Here is a 20,086-nt window from a genome sequence, read left to right as displayed (position 1 = left end):
CAATCCTTTCAATAAAATCTTTTTGTAAAGTTGGATTTGTCGCTTTGCCCTTTGACTGGGGAGGATATGAAATTGGGAATACACAGCTACGTGCTTGGAATTGTGTGGGGTTTGACACTTCTCATGGGACAGTGGCATCTCTTTTCTGGGAATACACCCAAAGTTTTTTTGAATGTCTGATACCATTTGTTCCTCAAAAGTCTCAAAATAAATGCTGGATTTGCTGTGCAAGTCAAAACAAACCTTGTGCACAACCAGCTGGGCTGCATTAAATGCTGTTTTTGAAAGCCCAAGAATAGAAATACCAGGAAAGAAAGAGGTAAGGGCAATGCTGATCAAATAATCCCTGATAATTTAATACCCAGCAAGTTTAGGATTGAAAATGGGGTTTAAATGCCTGTGGCACGTTCTGCCAAGTTCTGGAAACTTCTCCCATGGAACTTGAGATTAATGATGATGTTAAAGAGTCTTTTGGTTTCATAATTAATCTGTAACTCATTCCAGCAGTTGAGATGTGAGGAGAGGCCTTTTGCATGAAAAGGAGCTGTTTTTACGTGGAGTTCTTGTTTTACAAGACACCATGGAAAGGGTTTTCCCTCTTTCCATGCCAGGCTGGTGACAAACCCTTGCTGCCCATGGCCAGAGCAGTTCCTGTGACAGTGACACTGTGACCTGGCCATAAAACTGCTCCTAATTCTGAGCCAGCACAGGCTTTGTGCAGGAGCAGAGCCTTCCCCTCCTGCTCTGCTGCCTCTGGGCTTGGCTTGGGGAAGGACTGAAAATGTTTTATTGTGATGTTTAAATGTTTAATTCTTCCAGCAGCAACTCCTGCTGCCACTGTGACTTGTGGGATGAAGTCACAGAGTCAGCTGCTGCTCCGTCAGCTCCTGCAGTCTGGCCACACACAATTAACCTCTTCTTGCCTTCTTTGGGCTCCAGATAAAGTAGATTGGAGTCAGGTTTAGGAGATTAGGATGAGAAAAAAATATTTTTAGAGCAGTTTTGATGGAATCCTTGTAAATTTCCCTAATAAGCTGTAATAATTTTTTAATTTTGCTTTTTGCAGTGTGTAACTACCTGCAAGATAAAGATTGGTGCTGTTCCATGTGAAATAATTATCCACACACAAACTGTGCTTATACTTTATTAAAAAATAGCCAGTAGTTAAAGGTTCCAGTCAATAAAATACCAAACTTTTAAATTACAATATTAAAGGCTTAATTGTAACAGTCCCCCTGGTACGAAATGGCACCTTGGTTACACTGAGGGAGGGGTGAGGTTACAGGGAGTAATTTTCATGTGTAACTGGGGTTAAAAAAAAAAAAATAATTGAAATATTCTGAAGCCAAAGGAGCAGGAAGAGCCCCAGCAAGGGGACACCACTGCCACCAAAACATCAGGGCTGGACCTGCTAAGAAATGATGGCAGCACAATCCACTTCTAGACTGGGGTACAGAGGATGGGTGTGCAAATTTCCTTCATGATCTTTGTGTATATCCAGGCAAAAAGCATTGAAAGGAGCAACATTCCCCACTCACATGCACGTGTGAACCCCTGTGCTTCCACAGCAGCAGGAAAAGAAGGAGTGAAAGATGCTTTGTCCTGGCAGCAGGATCAGCTGGGAATTTCCCAAGCTCTTTAAGCTGTGTCCCACCTGCACTGCTCCAAGCACTGTGTGACATCTTCCTGAACCTCCTCCATCCTGGGAAAGTGACCCATTACCTCCACCCTGACTGCAGCTCCTTGGTCAGGAGTTCCTGGTGTGACTTCACTCTGTGAGAGCTGCAGGGGGGGCACAGGGAGGGCTCAGGAGTCGATCCTTCCATAGGAAGAAAACACTGTGGGAAGAGAGGGAGCTCAGTCAGCACCACTGCAGAGGCTCAGTGCCCCTCGTGGAACAGGAGAGCTTTGGGGCATTTCACATTAGTGGCTCTCCAGGTCCCTTTATTGTCTCTGTATTACACACTGTGAAGTAGACAGAGATCTGCTCACACAGGTGTGATTCTCTGGACAGCAGCAAAAGGTTGCCAGCAGCTTTCTTCAGGGAAAAGCCTCATCTATTCCACCCAGCCCAGTTATTCTGAGGCTGCAGACCTGCTTGCTGTCATTGGGGATCTGCCTTTTCCTGTGACCATCCCTAAGGATTTTCCTGGCTATTTCACTGTGACTGTGACAGGACAGGCTCCACCCTTCCCAGGGAATTTTTGGGGTACTTACTTCTCTCCCTCAGCCCCTGCCCGAAGCTGCGGTAGACGTGAACCAGAGCCCAGAACAGAACAGATTTTATTGTGACAGAAATGCAGGAGCCAGTGATGAAAGCAGCTTCCAGGGTGTAAGAATTGCCTTTGCCCCACTCCCTTATCACCTGCAGGAAAAGGGAGACATGAAACCATCACCACCTGCTGCCACAAAGCCTTGAAGCCACGACATGCAACCAAGCACTGAATTTCTGAGAGGAGCAACGAGGTGGTCATTGGGGGAAAGAAAAAACAAAAACCCAACTGGCTGCTTTGAAACCATCTCAGTTGTCTGATTTTATGATGTACAGACACTGGGGGGTCCTGCTGTGCTCTGCCAGCTCAAACAGGCCTGGAATAATGGGAAGATCCATTTGATAAAAGGGTCCTCGAGGCTGTGGGTGGCTGCAGCCCCCGGGCTTTGGTGGTGTCTGGGGGCTGTGGATGTGAGGTATGAGAAACACTGGCCATTCTCAGCATTCCAGCCCTGCCCAGGATGAACAGCCTGGTTTCCCCTTGCCCTCCTCTCTCCTCACCTCCTTTCACACATCTTGTGGGAGGTGCCCACTGATAAAGGTTTTATCAGTGTTCCAGTGCCAAAAAACTGCCCCAAACTGGAGTTTGTTGGGCTTGCACTGCCTTGTTTTGGCTACAGCAGGATCAACAGCTAGGGGTGCTGCCTAAGAAATTCTTTAAAATGCAACAACTGAGCCCTGGTCAAATGCTCTGGCACCACTTGAGGCTTCTTGGGAAGAAGGGGACGAGTTGCATATCTTGAACAAGATTTTGTTTCATCTTCCCCTCATCATTCTTTGCAGGGACTTCCAGAGCCTCTCCCTCTAATCAGTTCAAGCCCAAGTGGACATGGCCCCTGTCCTGAAAAGCTGATCCTGGAGAGGCAGGATGTGCTCTGTTCTCTTTAAATCCAGCAGGAGCTGCAGGGAAGGGGTGAGGCAGCACCTTTGAGGCCTGAGGAGGGCGAGGATGAGACCCCCAGCCTTGCTCCCCTTACCGTGTAGAGCAGGTAGATGACATAAACCACCTCAGGCACATTCTGAATCAGAAAAACCCACACCAGAGGCTTCAGCTCTTTTAAAATCTGCAAAGTAAGATGTAAAACAAGCTTTTTAAGTCATTGCTATATGCTCTATAAAAGCTGCATAATTTTCATAGCATTCCAAGTGTTGGTTAAGCTTTGCTCTCCACCTGCCTTCTCCACCTGTGTTTTCAGCAGGAAATTCAGCCTCTGTTTTCCACTGAGCTGGGCCAGGAGTGATGATGTCCCTTCTCTCTGGGTACACTGAGATTTTCTCTAAGAGCTGAATGTTTTCACAGATAACAGACTGAAAGCTCCCTGTGACTTTTTCTCCACCTCTATTTTTTGCTACAGAGAAGTGCAGTCACTGAGGAGTCAAATGTGGGAGAAGCGAGAGGATTGAAGTGTCAGGAGAATTTAATTTCACAATTCACCCTGGGACTTGGGAAAGAAGAAAGGGACCTGAGCTGGGAGGGCAGGTCTGAGCAAAGGCAGGAAAAGCAGCTGAGGCACTGGGGGTGAGAGCAGTGACTGTGCCAATGTTAGGATTGGATTTGATGCATCTGACCAGGACCAGATCTCCCCCAAACCCAAAAGTGATGTGTTTTAAAAGCACAATTTTAGCAAGAAAAGCCATCAAAACACATAGGAAGTTGTATTTCAGCTGTCAGGAATTTGTGTGAATGACTAAAGCAAACACCCCAGGAGCCTAAAACAACATCCACCCCCAAAAACCCCTAAACTCCTTCCTGGTAATAAAAAACTCACTTATCTGATGTACTTTGGCCCTGATTCTGCAATCATTCTTGGAACAGAGGCTTAAGATTTCAGAGGAGGTTCAGTCTGACATGAAAAACGACATTTTAAGTTCACAAATCTTTAAGTTAACCTGGAAACTGTTCCTGAGCTTTGAAGGAGATGCCCCAATAAAGGACCCCTCATTTTCTGGTGTGGTTTCCTAAGGATTCACTGTATCTGTATCACTGGAATAATCTGGGGGACTGCTCCCAGTTTCACCCAGCCTTGGCAGAGGTAGAAATATTGAAGACAGCGTGATCCTCCAGGTTTCATTAAAGTGCCCAAGGACTGAGACTAAAGCAATGTGAAACAATGACAATGTGACATTGTTTCACTCCGTGTGCTCAGCTCAGGCACAGATTTAGACAAAACCTGGCTTCAGCATTGTTGGCTCTGCTGTTCTCCATCCTGGCTCCCTTCCCTGAGCCTGTGGGAATCCCTCAGGGTGAGGATGTGCAGTGCCAGGGGTTGTGTGTCCCTGGTGTCTCTGTAGCTGGACACTCACTGCAATGATGCCCACGGTGACCTTCAGGCAGCCCCACACGACGCCCGTGGCTGAGATGATGTTGTGCAGCAGGGTGACCTCGTGCAGGCTGATCAGCAGGATGCACAGGCACAGCTGGGGGAGGCAAAGCTTTGGTGAAATCATTGCTTGGAGACCATGCAGCCCCACCAAAAAATACCTGCCACAAACTCCCTGCCAACAGCAAGTTGGGCACGGGTCTAAAAGCTGAAATGATTCCTCATGGAATGGGAAGCAAGGACAGAGGTACTTAATAATCCATAATAGCAACAACACAGGACAGGGAGAGCAGATAAAGCTTCAGTAATGCAGCACTAAATAAGAATGAGGGGTGGTTACAGAAGTAACAGATCTTGGGTTCACTTCCCCCGTCTGTAACTTCATTTTCTGTCTCACTGCCCTGTTGGTCAAGTTCCCCTCTCCCATCCCAGAATAATTTCCTCAGTGCAGGAGCCAGCTGGAAAGCAGGAGACTGGAGGCTGAGATGTGCAGGAATAACCTTGCTTATTTCAGGAGGCCATGGGTGGGTTGGAGCTCCTGGATGCAATTGGTTTTTTACGGATAAACTTCCCAAAACCAAGATTCAGTTCTCCTTTTGTGCAGGACAACAATAAAATACATTTTGATTCATTTTAATGGATTTTAGCTAAGCTGTGGCAAACACATGGAGATACAAGCATTATTAAGTTAACATTAATAAAGGTAAGAGAGACAATTGCTCTTGGAAGTTGATAGCTCAGCTAATCCAGGATATTATCAATAAGAGGGAAAAAGGGAATGTGGGGGCTCTGTACCTGTGCCTGCAGATCAAAAGTGAGCATGGAAAAGCAGAGGTTGAGCATGAAGTACTGGGCCTGGAGGCTCTCCAGGGCACCCCCCACCCGGAATGCCATCATGGACTGGCTCTGGATGAGGATGATGGCACAGATCACATCGAAGGAGCCCACCAGCAGGATCAGCACGAAACGGGCCTGCAGGGAAGAGAAACAGGGATGGGATTGGCCACAGCAGGGACAGGCTGGCACCTGGAACCCAGCTGGAAATACAGACAGGAGTAACAAAATCTTAATAGAAACTGGTTCTGAGCTCCCTGGTGGAATAAACCAACCTTTCCCACTGGGGACAGCGGGTTATTCCGAATGCTGGACTTGTAAAATCCCAAGAAATCCAGTTTTGTGTCTGGGTTGTGCTGGCATTCGCACTCAATGTCTGCTGCCTTAAGGATGGCTCAAGTGGCAAAAGGTCCTTCAGAATTACATCAATATGAAAATACTTATAACTAGAAATGATTCTGGCTCAGGAAGCAGAGTTACAGTAATCCAAGTTACAGTTAGAGCAGTGAAAAAAATACTTAATAGTACTGCTCACATTTACACCAGGCTTTACTTTGAAGTCCCTGTTTAATATTTAAACTGATGACTTGGCTGTGCATTTCTTTGATGCCTGTTCCTTATTGGCCCCACCAACACAGTTTGCTGCAGATAAAGTGGGTCTATTTAAACATCCAATTGATAAATAAACGGAATTGGCAAAGGCTGCTTTGCTCCATCTCCCTTGCCTGGCTGCCACTTCTGTTGAAGAGTAATTTTTGGATGACTTCAGAGCAGGGAAACACCTTGTTGAGAAATATGTGATAAAAAGAAAGCACTTCCACAAAGCACAGCAAGTGGAAATTTAACTACAAATCTTAGGAAGGCCCAAAAAACAATCCTTTAATAAATTTTACTGCTATGAAATGCAAACAAGATAACCCACAGTAGCATTATTGTATCTTCTTGCTTCCTTGCAGCTTCCCATAAATCTCATAAAAACACATTTATGAGCATTGAGGTAACGGCTGTGCCTATAGGTTGGGGGTTCCAGTTCTAGCCATAGGTTAGGTTTATGTGACTTTAGGGCAGACATTTAATAAAAGGAAATCTGAAGCAGAGTAGGTGAAGTGAAGGATATATTTTGAAGTAATCTTGCGTAATTTTGTGATATCTCTGTTATTTTTGGGTGCTGCCATAAGGAAATTCAGAGAACACCTAAGAGGAGATTTGCAGTTGTGGGTGTGCACATTTTGTTGTCCAGTAGGAATAATTCAGCCAGATCCTCTGTTATCAGCAACAATAATATATATATATAATTTCTTTTATTTTTTTTATATATGTAAGATAAAATCTGTGTTACCACAGACACCTTGCCTTCCCAATGATGGATTTTCAAACCCAAGCTGTGGGGGAAGGTAAAGCTGATTAAAAGCAGGAGACTGACCAGGAGTTTTGGCTTCTGCTCAGCAGGGAGCACGGTGAAGTTGATGATGGAGCGGAGCATCACGAGCAGGATGGAGAGCACGAAGACAATGAGCTCCTGGCGGTTCTCCTGCAGGATGCCCCTGGTCACATAATACACACAGAACACTGGGGAGGAGAGGGAATGTCAGTGCCAGGCCAAACAGGGGCAAAACTTCCAAAGTGGAAGGATCAAAGTGTCCCTGAGGCTCCTCGGTCTTTGTTCTTACCAAAAATCTTACCTAAACCAGATAATTAAAACGCTCCCCACTGTTTAGCACACACAAGAAATTAAATAATGAGTTAGATTATTTTTAAATTACTTGTGAAGTAACACCATGAAAATGGCAGTGTATTATCCAAACTGGCAGCTGGGCTGGGTTATTCTATGAATACCACACTGAACATTATGTCCTATTGTTTCTCTGAATTCAATGAAAACAGCACCATTTTTAGTAAAGAACTGAAATCACATCATCTTCCCAGAGTAATTCAGGTGACTAAAAAGCAGTTTATTACTCAGACACACCCCTCAACAGTGCTGTCTGTGTGCTCTGGCCACTGCACATGGTTTGTGTGTGGAACTGAACCTGGACTGGATTCAGTTTACTTAATTGTGGAAATTTTGAAACACCCCACCCTGCAAACTATAATCCAAAAAAGAGTCGGGTCAGGGAAGGTCTGAGTTCTATTTTTATAAAATACATCAGCCCCCAGTCAGCTGTTGCTATGAACTTTATGCCTTTTTGGCAAAATTTAAATAAGACAAAGGCTTTGTTCTTTCACAGGATGCTCCTGCAAACACTGGTTGATTCTTACACAGCCAAAATAATAACAAATTTCTTTTTCCAAAGCACTGATTCCTTTAACTCCACACATCAAATCATCCACATTTGCTGTGCTGGGACACGGGGACAGTGTTGTACAAATTCTCAAATTTAATAATAACTTCAGTCTCCCTAAACAGACCTTTAGTGAATGAACTTCCTTTTTCACTGCCCTTAACAGGGACTGAGGAAATGGGAAATGATTGGCAAATTACAAAGTGAACCATGTGATTTTCTGGCCATGACCTCAGGAATGGCCGAAAGGCTTAAGATGGTATTTCCTCGTTTTGCAAATTCAGCTGCTAAATCCAAAGAAACCTGTGCAAATTTGAAAATAAACTCTTTTTTGGTCATTTTGCAGAGATGGCATATGCACATGAAATTTCCTGAAATCCTCGTGTTTATTATTTTCATGTTAATTTCTGTTTAACACAAATGGACCCAAGAAGTTTCTGCTGAAGCTCTACTTGGAACTACCCAAGGAAGGAAGCTTGGACTGTGGACACCTGAATTGCCAGCATATTATGGCTCAGACATTAAAATAGGAACTGGTGAGGTTTTCTGGCATAGCTGAACATCCTGTAGCTCTTATATAAGAAACTTCAGCTGCTGCTTAATCACATTATTATTATTATTTTCATTATTTTCTCCATCCAAACTGTGTTTCTTACCAACTCCAACCAGCTGAATAAAGGAAATGGTGAAATCCTCCTCAGTCTGGCGGACCAGTGTCTCTATGGTCAGCCCTATGACACTCAGCAGGGACAAAATTGTGACACAGAAGTAGATCTTCACAGGGAATGAGAGCTCTGAGCATGGTTTTATCTGTAAAGGGAGAAAATTCTTAAACACATCATGCAGAACAAACTCGTTGCTGTTCCTAAACACATTGAGGTGAGTGGGGTAGATGAGACAGTGGAAAAAGAGAAACTCCACAGTTGAATTGAAACTCCCAAACTGCTGAGGAAGGGAGAAGTCTAACTTTTATTTCACAAATAATCTCAGCCTAGATTGTCCTGATTTATACCCACAGCCCTTGTGCCTCACAAGGCCATGGTATTATAATCCATGAGATGAAGATTGCCAGTGCCCACATACACACCTGCCAGAGCACGGAAACAATGTTTTCCTAAACTTTTAGTTTTAGAAAATTGTAAAGACAGGGTCAGCGTTCTCGTTTTTATTAAAATACTTCAGGCGAAGCAACATCCTTGCAGGAATTTAACACTCGGTTTGTTCAGCCTGGAGGAGACTGAGGAGAGTCCTCAGGGGCCGCAGCTCCTCCTGAGGGGCAGCTCCGATCTGTCTGTGGCAGGGACGGGACCCAGGGAACGGCTGGGGCTGTGTCAGGGGAGGTTTAGGTTGGATATCAGGGAAAGGTTCTTCCCCCAGAGGGGGCTGGGCACTGAACCCAGGGAATGGGCACGGCCCCGGGGCTGCCGGAGCTGCAGGAGCTGTCAGGGATGCCCAGGGTGGGATCGCTGCGGTGGCTGTGCAGGGCCAGGAGCTGGATCAATGATCTTATGGGTCCCTTTCCAGCTCGACATTCCACGATGCTGTCAGGAGAGCTGCGTGCCGTGACAAACCTCGGCGTGTGGACACCCGACCTCCCTGATCCACCTGACTCTGGACATGGATTTGAGCCATGTTTTTCCATTCCCCCCGGGCAGAGAAACGCGGAGGACACCGGTAACCTGCCCACAGCAGCAGAGATGTACTCACGGGGCCGCAGGGCGTGGGGATGAGCTGCCGGTGCCGCGGGGTGAGGTTGGGCAGGTTCGGCCCCGCCGGGGCCGCGGCGCCGCTGTGGGAGAGAGAGCGGGACCGTCAGGCGGCCGTACCACCCCCACAGCGGGGGGGGAGCCGCCGGCGACCCCCCATCCCCAGCACAGGCACCTCCAGGTAAGGCGCAGGGGGAGCGCGGGGAGGCGCCCCCGCGCCGCGCGTGGTGCGGCCCGCGCCGCCCGTACCTGCCGTCCATGGCGGCGGCCGCGCGTCGCGTCCCGCCCCGGCTGCCGGCCCTACATGGCTGCGGAGGGGTCCCGGCGGCGCTTCCGGGGCCGGCCGGCGCGTCACTTCCCCGGCACGGGCGGGAAGCCCTCCCTGGGATCCTCCCGGGCGGCGGGGCCGCCGCGCTCCCGCCCCTCCGCCCCGGGGGTCCCCTCGGCGCTGGGCATCCCGCCCGGCTCGATGGAGGGGCTGTCCGCAGCGAAGCGCCCGGCGGGGCTCTGCGCGGTTCTACCCGGCTGTGCGTGCCCTGTAACTCCCTTTTGCTCTGCTTGATTTCCTCGTGGTTTTGGTAAAATGGCCTCCCCGCTACCGCGGTGACAAAGGGGCGAGCCCGGCGCTCGGCTCCGCGGTCCCCGTCCAGCCGCCGGGGCCCGGCGGGGCGCTGCGTGGCCGGACCCTCCTCCCCGCCCGGCGCGGGGCTCTGGGCACGGCAGAGGATGGGCGGCTGCAGCCCGGCGTTACCGGAGCCGGCGTTACCGCGGCCCGGCGTTACCGGAGCCCGGCGTTCTCGGAGCCCGGCGTTACCGCGGCCCGGCGTTACCGGAGCCCGGCGTTCTCGGAGCCCGGCGTTCTCGGAGCCCGGCGTTCTCGGAGCCCGGCGTTACCGGAGCCGGTGTCACCGGAGCCCGGCGTTACCGGAGCCGTGTGAGCGCCGGGGCTGCGGCAGCAGCGAGCGGAGAGCGCCCAGGTGCCGGCCGGGATGCGCTGAGGGCTCCGGGGACGGAGGGAAGGAAGGAGGGGAGGGATGGGAGCGGCGGGCGCTGCCGCAGAGAAGGATCCCGAGGCGGGCCTGGGTAGGGGGATGGCGGTGCTGAAAAGCCCCTGGGCCCCAAGGCTGGGTCGGAAGGGCCGCGGTGCTCCCGCGGAGGGCTCCGAACCCCGCTCCGGCTGCTGCGGCGAGAGGGATGCACCGGGAGCTGCGGGCACCGGGACACGGGCGGGAATGGGAATGGGAATGGGAATGGCCTGCGGGGAGCCGGTTCGGAATGCGGAGGGAAGGCTCTGGCAGTGGGTGAGCAGAAACACATCTGGAGTGCCACAAAGTGCTAAGCTCTTTCAGCGTCTTCTCTGTATGGGATCTGTTAATAACTGTGCTGTTGTATTTGTAGTGTTTGTAACATCTTGGATGCTCTCGTTGCCATTAGTGGAGCAGTGTTAATATCCGCAGCTTGCTCAGGCTGCTGAGTTTTGCGCATCTGCTGCCTTGGGAGCAACGTTTGGGTGACCTTTTGTGTAACAGATGAAGGGTCATGGACGCAAACCTTTGTTTTTTCACTGTCAGATCAGCCTTAGCTTCCCAAACCCTTGCAACATACTTGAGCTTTAGTTTCTTTCTGTGTAAAGCCGACTCGGTAAAGTTCTTTTTGGATATTTTTTCCACCTTAATACATCGTTACTGATAGTGTAGCTAAGGGTTGGGAGAAGATACGAGGAGTGTAAGAGGCACTGCACGCTGCTGGTTCTTTTGAGCTGGAAGATTGAGTCTTTGTGTGTAATCCAAGAGAAACAACTGCCAACCACTGCCACGTTTTCATCTGTTGGTAAACATCAGCGGCTGGTTGGCCTTGAGGGAGGAAGACTGAATTAGTTCCAGATGGAGAACTCTTTCAGCCCATTTAGACTTTCCAGTTGATTTAAGCCAGCAGGTCAGTAATTTAGGGGAGTAGTTTTGTTCTTATTTGCTGTTCTGCTTCCTGCCATGTGTGGAATCAGAGATATCAAATCTGATATCGCAGCGCTGCTGAGGGTGGGGCTTTGGTTGTGCTTAATTGGTCTTGGTTTTAATTAAGTTGCATAAACAGAAAAGATATTTAGAAAGCTGTGTTAATTAACTATTTTGAACGTAGAGGGGTATTTTTTTAATGTCCTGGAAAAGGAGGAGGAGTCAAGAATCCATTTTTCTTAACAAATTCTCTTGGAGAATGCGTCTCTTTTGTCAAAGTGTTGTGTTAATCTGGATCACCACAAGTTCGTGGTTTAATGTGATGCTGTCAGAGGGTCCCATACCTCAGTGTGCTGCTGGCATGAATTCCTGGAAAAATGGGAAGTGATAAGGAGATGGGGATGGAAATCTTCAGCATATGGCTGTAATAACTAGAGAATGTGAGGAATGGAAAATTTCACTTTGAAGTAGCTGCTGTGTAGGATCCTGAGACTGACACGAGATATTTTAACTCCTTAGTACCTTGTTGTGATTTATTTGAGATGCCACATTGGATATTTTAAAAGCATTAAAAAATAAAACCTTAAGAAAGGAAGCTGTGAACTGTTCACAGAATCACGGCAGGTGCAGTAGCTCTTGTTACAACTCTTGTACTTCTCCTGCCATTGATTATGAGAGGAGTAAAGATGACAGGGTGGTTTTATTGTTGTCTGTACTCTGCTGCTGTAACTTCCCACATTTTGTGTAATTTGTAAAAGAAAAAAGCTCTAGTTGCAAATCATTTAATGCCTTTTGCTGCCAAGTCTGTTTAAAAGGCTTTAAGAATTAGTTGCAAGTGCTAATATTGAATTGCAAGGTAGGGCAAAATGAGGAAGGTTGCATTATTCACATGGAAATAAATAAATAACCCCACTGGAAAGCTCTTGGACACCTGGATACATTTACCAGGGTAACTGTGTTTGTGATTACTGGGAGTTACAGCCCTTGATTATTGATTACTGTCTTTGACTCGGATTGATAACAGGTTAATTAGTACAAAGGGCAGAGTTTCCTGCTTGGATTTGCTGCGTTGGGAAGATTTTTCTGGGGAGTGGTTAAAGACAGAGATCAAAGACACTGTAGAATCTGGAAGAGGAGTTAGTTACAATTGGAAAGGCTGTGTTGAGGTGCTTCAGAGGAAAAAGGACATAAACCCACAAAGTCTGGTGTGTCTGTATGTGCTATTCCAGAATAAAAAAACCCCTCCCTAAGATAAGTTCTTGTTGCTTAATCTTGGCATCAGGACATTAGGGGGTCAAAATCCAGTCTAAAAGATTACAGAAGTCTCTTTATCTTTCATAAAGTACAGGTGAAATGTGCTACCTTTGCTGCATTAGGGATGTAAAATGTCATATGTTTCTTTCTTCTTTCTCTTTTTTCCCTCTTAGGCAGAAAACATGGAACAGCCCACATGAGGAAGCATGTGGAGTTTGTATTCATGCAAGATGTTTTTTGGAGGACCAAGCCCAGTTTTCCAGGCCCCTGGGAGATGAAACATTAATCACATGACATTTTTGTTTCAACAAAAGCTGTGTCAGTGTTGCTTTGTGTGAAGGACAAATACTCATTTCTTCACCTCACCATGTCGGCTGTGACAAGTGCCCCGACACCGGAGGCCCCGAGTCCAACCCCGCTGAAGGAGAAGCCAAAGGGAAAATCCCTGTTCCAGCTGGGCTCACTCTTTGCTAACAGGAGTGAGAAGTTTGTGATTGCTCGTAGTGACAGCTTGCCAGAGGAGAATGTCCTGAAAATCACAATCACAGAGACCACGGTCATCGAGTCCGACCTGGGCATCTGGAATTCCCACGCTCTCATCTACCTCACTTTGTGGTTTTTCTTCAGCTTTTGCACTCTGTTCCTTAACAAATACATTCTGTCCTTGCTGGAGGGAGAGCCCAGCATGCTAGGTACCCTGCCTTTCCTTTCCACCTGAATTCCAGGGAGAGATTTATTTATTTTACTGGAACAGGCTCCCCAGGGAATGGGAGCCCCAAAAGCTGCCAGAACTCCAGCAGCATTTGGATAATGCTGTCAGGCACAGGGTGGGATTGTTGGGGGTCTGTGCAGGGATAAGAGTTGGATTGGATGATCCCTGTGGGTCTCTTCCAGCTCAGGATATTCCATGATCCTATGATTTGGCAATACCAGACCATCCCATATAAAGCTGAGGGAGAGACTGCTTCAACTGAAGGGAAAAATGCCTGGTTGGAAGATGTGGGGAGGGATCTTGGGGCTGGGAATTTGGGACTTTGGCCTTTAAAGTGGTTTCTGACACTCTTCTTTCCTCTACTCACTGAAAGATGAAATTTTGCTTGCAGAGGAGCTTCAAGGTGGGGGGGAAAAAAAGTCATTTTTTTGTTTTCTGTGTTGGAGGGTTTAAAAAACAGTCAAATTTTGAGTAAGTTGTTGATGCTCTCCAGAGCTGTGCAGTGCAAGAGTTGCCTTTGGTGATCTCCATTATCCAATGGCCACTTTAGTTATTTGTTCTTTTTTAAGGGGCAAACAAAGGGCAGTTTATCTGTGAACCAGGTTTATAAACATTTAATTTATTGAGCTGCCTTGCTTAAATGTAGAAGTAAAGGGCTTTCGTGAGAATATATAAAATCCAGGCAGTGATCTCTTAACTGCATAGAAGTTTGTCTAAGAAATGTTCTCACATTGTTTGATTTGTTGTATTCCAGCATCTGATCTGGCTTTGTTTCCCCTCTCTGATCCTCTTTTAGGTGCTGTTCAAATGCTTTCAACCACCTTCATTGGCTGCATCAAAATGTTTGTCCCGTGCTGTCTGTACCAGCACAAAACCCGCATCTCCTACCCCCCTAACTTCATCATGATAATGCTCTTTGTTGGATTAATGAGGTAAATGGGGAAAGATTTCCTGCACTGTCTTTGCTAATATTTGTGGTTTTCTAAACAAAAGCTGTATTTTCCTGGCTCTCTGCCTTTTCATTCTTGATGAGGTATTTGGAGTATTCACCTTTCTCCTCCAAGAAATAGCCCAGGACGATCTTATTTTTATTTCCTGTTGCTCCTTTTCCCAGATGTCAATAATTTTTTGGCTGCCTTGCCTTCCCATCACATTTACCTCTTTTCAGAGTACACTTCCCTTTCCATTTCCTTTCTTCCTGCTCTCTTTTGAGGCTGATGTTTGTTTAGTGTGTTAGTGTTTACCAGCCTTTTGCCTCAAAAGTGATCCAGGCTATTAACATTTATCTTTTGTAAAGTCAGTGTTTGCTGGGTGCTGGGATTGTATCAGTTTGTGGTTGAGGAGAGAATAAAAATGGTTTTGTTTCCTCTACCCTGCATAACTGATAAAGAATAATCAAATAAGCCATGAATTAAATTAATGTCATGGTTTAAACTGTGGGAATTATGTAGCATATCTAATTTACACTAAAGATAGATAACTGCAGATAAAGTTTCCTCAGTGAATTACTGTTTCTCAGAAGATTTTCACTTTTCACTGAGCCTGTTGAAAACTTTGGCGTAAAAAATGGTCACTTGAACCTTGGAGTGTGTTAAAAAGTAAACTTTGTTTTCTGGAAATCCACTCTACAGCCAAAGATGTTGCACAATTGCCCAAGGGTGCCTTTATTTGCTTTAAATAAATAAATGCTTAAGCCAAAGCTGAAAGAAATAGATCTGACCTTGCAGGTGCAGGAGAAATTACAGTGCAATTCTTTTTGTGCCGGGTGTCTACGAGTAGCTCTTAAAGCATTATTTTAATTTCTTCTGGTGCACTAATTAATTCCTTCATTTCTTAAAAATTAATTTCTTCTAATGTTCTTCTGCTTCAGATTTGCAACAGTGGTCCTGGGCCTGGTCAGCTTGAAGAATGTGGCAGTTTCATTTGCAGAAACTGTGAAAAGCTCTGCTCCTATTTTCACTGTCATCATGTCTCGGATGATATTGGGGGAATACACTGGTGAGTCCTGAAATGAGATTTAATTACTCTGTTTTATTTATTAGCCATGGTCAAAGAAAATCCATCAAAATATAATAAATGCAGCTGGAAGGATCAGTCTGAACTTAATGAGTATGTAGAATTAAAAAGGGTTTGGTGTAAGGGCATTGTTGTTATTTTTCTGTCAAGAAATATTCTTGTGGCTTGAAATAACTGAAGTTCAGCGTGGTCCTTCTTCTTTGCTGTTCAGAATTTAAAATTCTCTCAAAAACCAATGCAGCAATTAAACTGAGAGTGACCCTTTTCTTTTGCAGGGTTGCTGGTGAATCTCTCCCTGATCCCTGTGATGGGAGGGCTGGCTCTGTGCACAGCCACTGAAATCAGCTTCAACATCCTGGGCTTCTCAGCAGCTCTCTCCACCAACATCATGGACTGGTGAGGCACAGGGAGAGCTCTGGCTGTGGAAAAAAGCAATTTCTTTCATTGGTAGCTGAAAGAAAATTGTTTAATGTAGTTAATTCTGTACAGTGCATTGAAATGGTGGTATTGAAAATGCATTTTTAACAAATTATTCATTTTCTCTCTCATATCTAATAGCATTATTGAAATTAAATCATAAAACTTCATTAGGTCAAACTTCTTTCTATACTTGTAGAAAATATTTACCCACCTGAGGGAAACAGGATTGATTGATTGATTGATTTGTCCTAATTAAAATACAGCTAAATGATAATTTTGAAAACTTTTTTAAAATTTTTTTTCTAGTTTGCAAAACGTCTTTTCCAAAAAACTGCTCAGTGGAGATAAATACAGATTTTCGTAAGTATTCAAAATATTTCAGGTTTGGTTATAGTGGGGCTGCATAAGAAAACAAAATATTTATCATTATATTACACCAGAAGGTGTAAATCTGATCACCTTTATCATTTTATCAGGGAAAGAAAACTCCCCTGAGCTCCCACTGCAAGTTTCATAATCTGCTACAACTCTCAGCAAATCCCCCCAAAATAATAATTTCACAGAAATCAGTCCTTATTCTGCAATCAGGAACCATCCTTAGCATTGGTGGGGGGGCAGAAAGCAACTTTTTATCGATGAAACTGAAACCAAGAGTAAAGTCTTGTGCTAAAAAACACCTTTCACGATATATTTGCATTTTGCCATGAGATAAAAAGCTGCTTTTTGGTCTTTTGTGCCTTTTAGCTTCAGTCCCTGAGAGCAAACCTCTATCTTTGCTTTGAAAAAGGAAGCTTTAAATCATTTTAATATATTTTTTTTCTCTCCTTTGTAGAGCCCCAGAGCTTCAGTTCTACACAAGTGCTGCTGCTGTGGTTATGCTTATTCCAGCTTGGATATTTTTCATGGTAATTTGAAATCATTATCATTAGTTTAGGGTTTTTTTTAATTGTAAGCAGAATGTGCAACAAAGGTTAATCTTAAATTTTACCTTTCATCCTTCCCATTTTTTAAAATCAGCCTCAAATACAACTCATCTTACATTTGCAAGAGATTGGGGGAGTAAAAAAGAGAAAACTGTAAAAGAAATCATTTAATATAGACATGAATTAATCCAAAAAGCCTGAGTTTATCTCAAGATTTTTGAGTTCAAATCACAATTTTATCTCAGTGCATTTGAAGTTTGAGGTAAAGACTTGCAAACAAAATCTGGAATATTTGGTGACTTTTTGTTGATATTCATGTGGTGTACAGAAATATTAATTCTCTGAAAGCAAATTTTTTTGGAGAAAAAACGTCAGGATCTAAATGTCTTTAAATATTTTAGGTTTTGTTGGGCTAAAATTTAAACTTAAAACTACATCTGCTTCTAACAGTTGGGTGGAAAACCACTTTTAGATTTTTCTCATGAACTAAACCCTTAAATTCCTTTTTTTTTTTTTTTGCCATTTAGGATGTGCCTGTGATTGGGAAAAGTGGGAGGAGCTTCAGCTACAACCAGGATATTGTCTTTCTCCTCCTGATAGATGGAGTCCTGTTCCACCTGCAGAGTGTCACAGCCTATGCCTTGATGGGGAAAATTTCTCCTGTGACTTTCAGGTAAAATTGTCAGGAACACTGTTTTTTGTCAGGAAACACTATTTTACTTTTTTTTTTTGGTCAGGAACACTATTTTATATTTTTTTGTCAGCAACAATATTTTACATTTTTTTGGTCAGGAACACTGTATTTTTTTTGTATGGAACACTATTTTTTCTTTTGATCAGGAACAATATTTTCTATCTTTTTGTCAGGAACACTATTTTATATTCCTTTTCAGGAACACTATTTTATATTTTTTTGTCAGGAGCACCATTTTATAACTTTTTGGTCAAGAACACTATTTTGTATTTTTTTGTCAAGAACACTATTTTATATTCTTCTTTTCCTGCTCAGTATTTCTGCTTGGGAACCAGGCAGTAAAGATAGTATGCAAAGAGATGAAAGAGGTAAATCACAGGATGGTTTGGGTTGGAAGTGGAATCTGTGTTGGTGTTGAAAAGCAAAGAAAACAAGGGAGTGTGCAAAGAGATGAATGAGGGAAATCAGGTTGGTTGGGGTTGAAAATGAAATCTGAGGTGATGCTTAGAAAAAAAAAGAAAACTGCAAAGAGATGAATGAGGTAAATCACAGGATGGTTGGGGTTGGAAGGGGAGTCTGAGGTGGAAAACTAAAGGTATTTGCAAAGAGATGAATGAGGTAAATCAGGATTGGAGAAGGGGAATCTGAGGTGGTGTTTAGGAGCAAGGCAGACATTAAAGCCTGGCTGTGGGACATGGCAGAGCTGCTGCCCCTGGTGTCCCTGCTGCCCCTGGTGTCCCTGCTGCCCCTGGTGTCCCTGCTGCCCCTGGTGTCCCTGCTGCCCCTGGTGTCCCTGGTGTCCCTGCTGCCCCTGGTGTCCCTGCTGTCCCTGCTGTCCCTGCTGCCCCTGGTGTTCCTGCTGCCCCTGATGCCCCTGCTGTTGTTTGCAGCGTTGCCAGCACTGTCAAACACGCCCTGTCCATCTGGCTCAGCATCATCGTGTTTGGCAACAAGATCACCAGCCTGTCAGCTGTTGGCACTGTCCTGGTCACCGTGGGGGTCCTGCTCTACAACAAAGCCAAGCAGCACCAGCAGGAGACCCTGCACAGCCTGGCCATGGCCCCACAGCCCCCACCAGGGCCCACCGAGGACACCGAGCCGCTGATCCCCAAGGATTTGGAACCCTATGATTAATGTGGTTTATCCTTCCAACCGAGTGTGGCTCCAAGGAAATCTGGATGTGTTGTTCCTTTGAGTTCCTGGCAGGTTGAGCCCAGGACTTGAAGCAGGAAGGACCTGGGAAGGATCCAGGAAAGCTTTGGGAAAGAGGACCTGGAATGTGGTAAACGTGGGCTTTGTTGTCTTTCCTTGACTGCAAACCATGTACAAGCCTGTGTTGGTGAAAGAACTTCAATGTCTTGTGGGAAAACAATTCCTGTCTCCCTCCCCATCCAAAAAATGTGAAAATGTGGCTCCACCACTGTATTCTGCTGGCAGAGGGATGGAATTGGTGCATCATGGAAATTCCTGGTTGTTGCTCTCCATTTCCTGCATCCTCCATCATTCCTGTGTGGTGTAGAGATGGAAGAGGTCCAAGGAGGGGATTGCCCCACTCTGCTCGAGCCCTGAGGGCTTTTTGGGCCCCAAAACCTGCCAGAGCTCCAGGAATATTTGGCCAACACAAGATGGGATTTTGGAACATCTGTGCAGGGCAGGAGTTGGACTGGATGATCCTCGTGGGTCCCCTCCCACTCAGGATATTCCATAATCCTAAGAGAGACCCCCCCCCTTCTCTCCCAGAAAACAACTTTATAGGTTTGGCTGAAGCAAACTATGGGAAATGAGCAGTGGTGAGCACCCACTGCTGACTGCAAATCTAAGATTTGTAGGGGTTTTCCTCCTAAAATTTAACGTGGAAATACCGCATTCTGATCGTGTATGTGACAAAACTGAGATGCAAATATTCACACACACATACCCTGTGTAAATGGAGTGCTGAGTTAAATACTTGTAGTTGCTTAGAGGTAAAAAAACACTGAAAATTGTGGTGACAAAGGAAGCAGGATCTCTGTATTTCTGTAAAGAAACCGTTTTGTTATTTTAATTTCATTTTATTACGCATTTCTGGTAAGAGGAAATAAATTTGGGGTGGTTTTTTATATTATTTCTAAGAGTGCAACAAAAGGCTGCCTTTTAGAAACTCAGGGTTATGAGTCTGACCTGTGTGTAAAATATCTGTCTAATTTCTGATTGTGTGAAGAATCTCAGAGGTATCTGTGACAGATGGAAGGGAGGAATATTAACCATAAACTGAGGCAAATCTTTATTTCTGCTGCTCTTAAGTTTCCTTTTTTTAAAGGAAATTTGGTTTTGTGGTAGATCAAAGATTAAAAGTTCACTTTCCTCTTCAAAATTCTGAAGAACAGCCATTAGTTTTGGCAAAAAAAATTTAAAAAGCGCACATGTAGCTACAAAAAACATTCAAATGGACTTTTTGGGAACAAAGCTAAGTTAAAATGAGTGGATTTTAATAATTGCCACTCTTCTGGAAGGTTGTAGCATGGATATAGAGTGGTCTTTATGGTAAAAATAATGGCTAACAGGAAGTTACCAGTAGAATTCCTGTAAAATTTAGGCTCATGGTTACATTTCCACACCTGAGTGGCTGCCTGGGGCAGATTCCCCAAAGATCTGAGGGAGGGAAATGCCAATTTTTTTCATCCTTGTGTATGTGATCTGTCTGTGGTATTTTGTTTCTTT

General features: G+C 45.2%; 2 protein-coding genes across 4 annotated transcripts; one reads left to right on the top strand and one right to left on the bottom strand.

Annotated features, from left to right (window-relative positions):
• Positions 1 to 1,131: 1,131 nt before the first annotated feature.
• Positions 1,132 to 9,746, bottom strand: LOC309581109 (uncharacterized protein). The gene is made up of 9 exons (XM_082295544.1): positions 9,665 to 9,746; positions 9,417 to 9,498; positions 8,366 to 8,519; positions 6,851 to 6,996; positions 5,389 to 5,565; positions 4,577 to 4,690; positions 3,250 to 3,336; positions 2,218 to 2,365; positions 1,132 to 1,838 (listed from the first exon to the last, which is right to left on the bottom strand). Exons 1-9 carry the CDS (start codon positions 9,673 to 9,675, stop codon positions 1,807 to 1,809), a joined length of 951 nt encoding a protein of 316 aa, XP_082151670.1. The 5' UTR covers positions 9,676 to 9,746; the 3' UTR covers positions 1,132 to 1,806.
• Positions 9,747 to 9,816: 70 nt separating this feature from the next.
• On the top strand, positions 9,817 to 20,068 carry SLC35E2B (solute carrier family 35 member E2B). Of its 3 annotated transcripts, none has more exons than XM_082295928.1 (9): positions 9,817 to 9,942; positions 12,795 to 13,313; positions 14,130 to 14,265; positions 15,204 to 15,331; positions 15,625 to 15,745; positions 16,076 to 16,129; positions 16,602 to 16,674; positions 17,220 to 17,365; positions 18,277 to 20,068. In XM_082295928.1, the coding sequence occupies exons 2-9, from the start codon at positions 12,989 to 12,991 to the stop codon at positions 18,518 to 18,520; spliced, it is 1,227 nt and encodes a 408-aa protein (XP_082152054.1). In that variant the 5' UTR covers positions 9,817 to 9,942; positions 12,795 to 12,988; the 3' UTR covers positions 18,521 to 20,068. The 3 variants fall into 3 exon arrangements, with proteins under 3 accessions (XP_082152054.1, XP_082152056.1, XP_082152055.1); XM_082295930.1 differs by having other exon boundaries at positions 9,915 to 9,953; XM_082295929.1 differs by lacking the exon at positions 9,817 to 9,942 and adding an exon at positions 11,220 to 11,350.
• Positions 20,069 to 20,086: the final 18 nt, after the last annotated feature.

This window comes from Coloeus monedula, assembly GCF_965178545.1.
Source record: "Coloeus monedula genome assembly, chromosome: 22".
In the NCBI taxonomy this organism is placed as follows: Eukaryota; Metazoa; Chordata; class Aves; order Passeriformes; family Corvidae; genus Coloeus; species Coloeus monedula.
Note: the sequence above shows the minus strand (reverse complement) of the source record. Positions and strands in the feature narration are given on the sequence as shown.

Coding starts and splice junctions, on each gene's coding strand:
- LOC309581109 (XM_082295544.1), bottom strand. Junction 8,520..9,416: donor TCCCCACGCCCTGCGGCCCC/GTGAGTACATCT, acceptor CTCCCTTTACAG/ATAAAACCATGCTCAGAGCT. Junction 5,566..6,850: donor AGCAGAAGCCAAAACTCCTG/GTCAGTCTCCTG, acceptor TCTTCCCTGCAG/GCCCGTTTCGTGCTGATCCT.
- SLC35E2B (XM_082295928.1), top strand. CDS start 12,989: ATGTCGGCTGTGACAAGTGCCCCGACACCGGAGGCCCCGAGTCCAACC. Junction 16,130..16,601: donor GGAGATAAATACAGATTTTC/GTAAGTATTCAA, acceptor TCTCCTTTGTAG/AGCCCCAGAGCTTCAGTTCT. Junction 16,675..17,219: donor CAGCTTGGATATTTTTCATG/GTAATTTGAAAT, acceptor TTTGCCATTTAG/GATGTGCCTGTGATTGGGAA.